The 6389-nt window shown below is 58.4% G+C and overlaps 1 protein-coding gene across 1 annotated transcript; it reads left to right on the top strand.

Moving 5' to 3' along the window:
* Window positions 1-5287: 5287 nt before the first annotated feature.
* On the top strand, window positions 5288-6141 carry LOC136523556 (uncharacterized). Its single transcript, XM_066517199.1, has 2 exons — window positions 5288-5431; window positions 5746-6141. Exons 1-2 carry the CDS (start codon window positions 5288-5290, stop codon window positions 6139-6141), a joined length of 540 nt encoding a protein of 179 aa, XP_066373296.1.
* Window positions 6142-6389: the final 248 nt, after the last annotated feature.

Genomic DNA, 6389 nt, shown 5'->3' with positions numbered 1-6389 from the left:
GGACTTGGCTCACGACAGTTCCTGGTGGGATGGTGTTTCGTACTCGAGGTTTCGGTGGGTGCGCGCGAGCGCACCCGCCGGGTGTAGCCCCCAAGGCCCTGGAGGAGTGGTTTCATTCCTTCAGAGGCTTTCCTCCTCTTCGAGTGAGGTGTTTTTATCGCGTTCGCCGGGCCCATGAGTGCGAGTTCGGATCGCTGGGTCTTGGCGTGGCTGCAGAAGGAGCCCCCGAGCCTCTGCGTAGAGCTAGACGGCGGTCAGGAGTTCCCCTGGTTTATTTGTGCGGCCCTCGCGCATCCTTTTCGTTTGGAAGGAGGGGTGGAGCAAGCCATGCTACCCTCGGTGGGCGCGAGCAGTGCCGTCTCCGGTGAGCTGTTATCGGGTAAGTCTGAGTGGAGGCCCGTTCCCCGTTCGCTAGGGGTCGGCTAGTGGTCCAGAGACGCACTCCAAGAGTACTAGAGGGTTTCTCTAGTGGGTGCCGGGGCCGTTCGCTGGGTCCTGGTGGCTCGGTGCCTCCCTACGGTGGGATCCCATTCGGAGACCTCCCTGCCGGTCTCGAACACGACTTTAGGGTGTCCCAAGCGTTTCGCTTGCTTGGGGTTTGGCCCTGCATGGGCTCGCCCATAGTCGTCCCTGACTCTGTTGCCCTAGGGCGGCTGTCGAAACCCTTAGGGGCCCAGCCTTCGAACCCCTGGACCGTAACGGGCTCGATGCCCTTTATCGCATTTTTTTGAGTCTTCAAGTGTGGGCTTGGGTCGCTTGTCTCTGTCTTGGGTGCAGGAGGAGCCCCTGAGCCTCCGCACAGAGCGAGAGGGCGGTCAGGGGCCCCCCTGACTTTTTTGTTCGACCCTCACATATCCTTTTCGTTCGGATGGAGGGGTTTTTTACCGAGCCCACTTGTGTGCGAGCTAGGGTCGCTGGGTCTCGACAAAGTTGCAGGAAGAGCCCCCGAGTCTCTGCACAGAGCGAGAGAGCGATCAAGAGTTCCCCTGGCTTTTTGTACACCCCTCGCGCGTGAGGGTCTGTCTGCCGAGCCCCCCTCGGGTGCGAGCCTGGGTCACGGGGTCTCGGCATATCTGCAGGAAGAGCCCCCTAGCCTCTGCACGGAGCGAGAGGGCTGTTAGGAGTTCCTCTGGCTTTTTGTACGACCCTCGCGCGTCCTTTTCGCTTGGAAGGAGGGTTTGTTTTGCCGAGCCCCCTCGAGTGCGAGCCTGGGTCGCTGGGTCTCGGCAAGGTTGCAGGAAGAGCCCCTTAGCCTTCACACAGAGCGAGAGGGCCGTTAGGGGTTCCCCTGGCTTTTTTTACGACCCTCGCGCTTCCTTTTCGCTCGGAAGGAGGGGTGGAATATGCCAGGCTACCCTCGGTGGGCGCGAGCGGTGACACTTTCGGTGAGCTGATATCGGGTAAGTCCGAGTGGAGGCCCGTGCCCCGTTCGCTAGGGGTCGGCTAGTGGTCCAGAGACGCACTCCAAGAGTATCAGAGGGTTTCTCTAGTGGGTGCCGAGGCCGTTCGCTGGGCCCCGGTGACTCGGTGCCTTCCTACGGTGGGATCCCATTCGGAGACCTCCATGCCGGTCTCGGACACGACTTAGGGCGTCCCAAGCGTTTTGCTTGCTTGGGCCTCGGCCCCGTGTGGGCTCGCCCGTGGTCGTCCCTGACTCTGTTGCCCTAGGGCGGCTGTCGAAACCCTTAGGGGCCCAGCCTCCGAACCTCTGGACCGTAGTGGGCTCGGTGCCCAGTTCCTTCGTCTGAAAGGAATCGGGTGGGGGGTATTTCCCTTCCGACGGCTGTCAACGACGCCTGCTGCTGCTGTGGTCGGACGCAACGTGGTGTCAGCGGATGGGACATAACTATGCGCTCGATTAATGAGGAAGAGGTGGGCGTGTGGGTGGCAAGATCGGATCTAGATAACTGCATCAGATTTTAAGGGAAACTTCCCCGATTTCATCGTCCACCGTTTCCTCCCCTCCCTGCATAAATACGTAACGGGCCTCACCCCTCTTCCCCTTTCCTTGCTTGCATCCGCGTTCGTTGCCTTCGAGCCGTTGCTAAGAACAAAGAGCGTCGGGGAGGAAGAAGGGAGAGAGGCGAGGCGGAGAGAGAGAGAGACTTACCACCATAGTCGAACCCTCCACCGCACTCATGGCCGGCGACATTGTTGTCATCGAGGCGGACCCTTGGGATCGGTCTGACGTGACCATGGAGATGCTGTAGTCGCTCGTCCATGGGGGTCTCCTCTGCCCGATTACTGACCCCAGCAGGCTGGAGTGGATTGCTCCAGGAGGTGAGCCGGAGCCGAGGCCACGCGATGGCTATGTCGTGAGCTTCGTGTCCTTTCATGAGCACGGTTTCGGCCTGCCGGCGGACCGGTTCATGCGGGCGCTCCCACACTACTACGGCGTGGAGCTTCACAACTTCAACCCCAACTCCATCGCGCAGGCGGCCATCTTCGTCGCCGTCTGCGAGGGGTACCTATGAATCGCTCCCCATTGGGAGCTGTGGCTTCACCTCTTTCGGGCGGCGCACACTACCAAGTCGATGGGCACGATGGGCACGAGAAAGGCGACAAGGGCCGGCGGCTGCACTTTACAAGTGCGTCAAGATCGGCAGCACCTTTACATCCTAGCCCAACTCACGTCATCCAATCATCGCTGGTACTCCAGCTGGTTCTACCTCCGCAACGACGACGGTGGACTTCCCCCTACACTGGGAGGGTCGTGGAGAGCCAACCGGAGCAGTGGCGGTATGGCGTCCTGAGAGAGGAGCAGCCTAGGCTGCAGCCGCTTCTAGAGGCGCTGGAGAGGCTACGCGCCCGTTGCCTTACGACGGCCGTGGTGATGGCGGCCTTCCATCGCCGGAGGGTGCTACCGCTGATGGCGCGGCGGCGACATCTATTCGAGATGTCACCGGACGAGCCGATCGACGGCGTTCGGATGTCCGCCGCAGCCCTCTCTGATGAGGAGGTCCTGCACCGGGTGAGAGAGGCGGTCAAAGGGCGGCTGAAGATCAGCGGCCTGTCCCCATTCCCGATGTGTCCATCGCCGGGGTATCTTTCTCTAGTAAGTCGCGTGCGGCTGCAGCCCCCGAGGCCTCCTCATTCCTCACCGTTGCCTACTTTCTTATTCGTGTTCGCCATTTTTTGCAGGTGAAAGGTCCTAATGGCTAGAGGGGGGGGGTGAATAGCCTAATAAAATTCTACAACAACACTTAACAAAATATGTTAGACAATTATGCGGCGAAGCAAGTGTTGCGCTAGCCTACTAAAATGCAAGCCACCTACCACAATTCTATTTCGAATAGTGTATATCCACACAATAGCTATGACACTTAGCTAAATTAGTGTGCTCTCAAAGACTAACTAAAGAGCAACACTAATCAAACAAACAAGCTCTCACAACTAACTACACTAAAGAGCTTGATAACTAGTTTGCGGTAATGTAAGAGTGAGCAAGAGAGTTATACCGCCGTATAGTGGTAGGAACCAATCGATCACAATGATGAATACCAATGTAGACCAATCACCTCAGAATCAAATGATGAACACAATGATTTTTACCGAGGTTCACTTGCTTGCCGGCAAGCTAGTCCTCGTTGTGGCGATTCACTCACTTGGAGGTTCACGCGCTGATTGGCATCACTCGCCAAACCCTCAATAGGGTGCCGCATAACCAACACAAGATGAGGATCACACAAGCCACAAGCAATTTACTAGAGTACCTTTTGGCGCTCCGCTGGGGAAAGGTCAAGAACCCCTCACAATCACCACGATCGGAGCCGGAGCCAATCACCACCTCCGCTCAACGATCCTCGCTGCTCCAAGCCGTCTAGGTGGTGGCAACCACCAAGAGTAACAAGAGAAATCCGCAGCGAAACACAATCACCAAGTGCCTCTAGATGCAATCACTCAAGCAATGCACTTGGATTCACTCCCAATCTCACTATGATGATGAATCAATGATCTAGATGAGTGGGAGGGCTTTGGCTAAGCTCACAAGTATGCTATGTCAATAGAAATGGCCAAGAGAGTGAGCTTGAGCCGGCCATGGGGCTATAAATAGAGCCCCAATCAAATAGAGCCGTTATACCCCTTCACTGGGCAAAACGCATTCCGACCAGACGCTCCGGTCAGACTGACCGGACACTGGCCCTCAGCGTCCGATCGCTCAATGTTAGCCATGTGTCCAGACTCAACGGTCATCAGCCTCGACCGGACGCTGCTTCTTCGAACTAACCGGACGCTGAAGCCCCTGCGTCCGGTCGTTTACAGTAAGCTCCCGAGCATGACCGGACATGTCCGGTCAACTCGACCGGACGCAACCCAGCGTCCGGTGCTTAACCCTAAGCACTGTGCCGACCGACAGCCTGACCGGACGCACTACTTCAGCGTCCGGTCGTTTCGGACTCAGCGTCCGGTCACTGTTAAACAGTGAGACCGAATCCCTTTCTCCTCTAACTTCTTCACCCTTGCTCCAATGTGCCAACCACCAAGAATTTGCATCCGGCGCAATAGAAAATAGGCATTTCATTTTCCCGAAAGCGCCGAATCCCGCCTCGGGATTCGGCGCTTTCGGGAAAATGAAATGCCTATTTTCTATTGCGCCGGATGCAAATTCTTGGTGGTTGGCACATTGGAGCAATCGGCGGGAGGGAGAGAGGGACCCAAACCCATCTCAACCCTACACACACCTTGTGCACATGTGTTAGCATATTTTCACAAATATTATCAAGGGTGTTAGCACTCCACTAGATCCTAAATGCATATGCAATGAGTTAGAGCATCTAGTGGCACTTTGATAACCGCATTCCGATACGAGTTTCACCCCTCTTAATAGTACGGCTATCAAACCTAAATGTGATCACACTCTCTAAGTGTCTTGAACACCAAAACAAAATAGCTCCTACAAGTTATACCTTTGCCTTGAGCTTTTTGTTTTTCTCTTTCTTCTCTTCAAGCGTAAGCCCTTGATCATCTCCATGCTATCACCATTGTCATGTTATGATCTTCATTTGCTTCTCTACTCGAAGTGTGCTACCTATCTCATGATCACTTGATGAACTAGGTTAGCACTTAGGGTTTCATCAATTCACCAAAACCAAACTAGAGCTTTCAGCAGGGGATGAGGGACGTATGAGCCTCCCCACTGCCCGTCCCCGAGGATGCACAGCGGCGAGCGGTGAACCGGGCACACGCTGAGGCGTAGAAGAAGAAAAAGGACGCCGAGGGGACAAAGCATCACCGGAAGTAGAGGCACGAGGGTCTCTCGGTGGAGGTGTCTCCGTCATCGTCGTCGATGGAGGGTTCGAGTGACGACGACGTCGGCGAGGCGGGGCAGGGTCCCCTGGACCACCTTCTTGATGTCGGGGAGATGGCGCCTGGGGCGTCGGCGGGCGGCCCGACGTCTCCGGGAAGAGGAGGAGGGAGCACCTCGGGGCAGGTGAGTGCCCGCCCCAGGGTCGAGGCGAACACACCCGAGGCACGGGCGTTGGGGAAACGTGCCTCGGCCCATTGGGCTCGACGGCAGAGGTGGAGCAGGTGGCTGCGGGGGCGACGCAAGTGCCTCCACCGAGGGTCGAGGGGGTGCTGGAGTCTAGCGAGGGCCGGCCGACACCGACGGACACGAGGGCCGTGCCACCGCCGCCGTTGCGGAGGAGGGACGCAGTGCTGAAGCGGTTAGTGAAGTTTTCAGCATCTCCTGCTTGTCCTTTGGTCGCAAGCTGACCATGCTTTGCCCTTAGTCGGAAGCATCAGGTGGAAGTGCCCGCCCTGGCGCCGCGTAAGGCGCTCAAGGTGGGCACCGGTTCCACCGCCCAAGGGGCGGTGGAGGCGCAGGAGCTGGTTGCTCGGGGAGGGGCTACCGAGGCGGCCGTGGGGCGAGCGGAGGAGGAAAAGCCTACGCTCTGTGAGGCCGAGGCACCCTCAGTCGCTGAGGCCCCCTCAGTTGTCGAGGCCACCGAGGGTGAGGTCGAGGCCGAGCCCCCTCGGATTTCCGAGGCCGAGGTGATGGAGGCCGCGGCACCTGGGACCACCGGGGCCAATGTGGTAGGGGACGGAGTGAGCACGGCGAGGACGGCGGCCCAGGAAGTGGAGACGGAGGCGAGGCAAGCCTCAACACCGCCGCCGGTCCAAGGCGTGCTTCCGTCGTAGGGGAGCGCTCGAGAGGCGGGGGTCCACCTGATCTCCTCCAATGATACTTCCCGGGGGAAGGAGGTGGCCGATGTCGGGGCGTCCAACGCCGTGGAACAACCAGCTCCGTCCTCAGGCGAGGGAAGCGCGGCCCTCGTGCGAGTGCGACCCGAGCCATGTGGGTGGGATCACCAGCGTGTCTTATGGCGGAGTCGGCACGACCCCGAGGGGGAGCCCCTGTTCGCCCTCGAGGACATGGCCGAGGGGGA

The sequence above is a fragment of the Miscanthus floridulus genome, chromosome 18 (genome assembly GCF_019320115.1).
Source record: "Miscanthus floridulus cultivar M001 chromosome 18, ASM1932011v1, whole genome shotgun sequence".
Classification (NCBI taxonomy): Eukaryota; Viridiplantae; Streptophyta; class Magnoliopsida; order Poales; family Poaceae; genus Miscanthus; species Miscanthus floridulus.
This window is presented reverse-complemented; position numbering and strand designations above follow the sequence as displayed.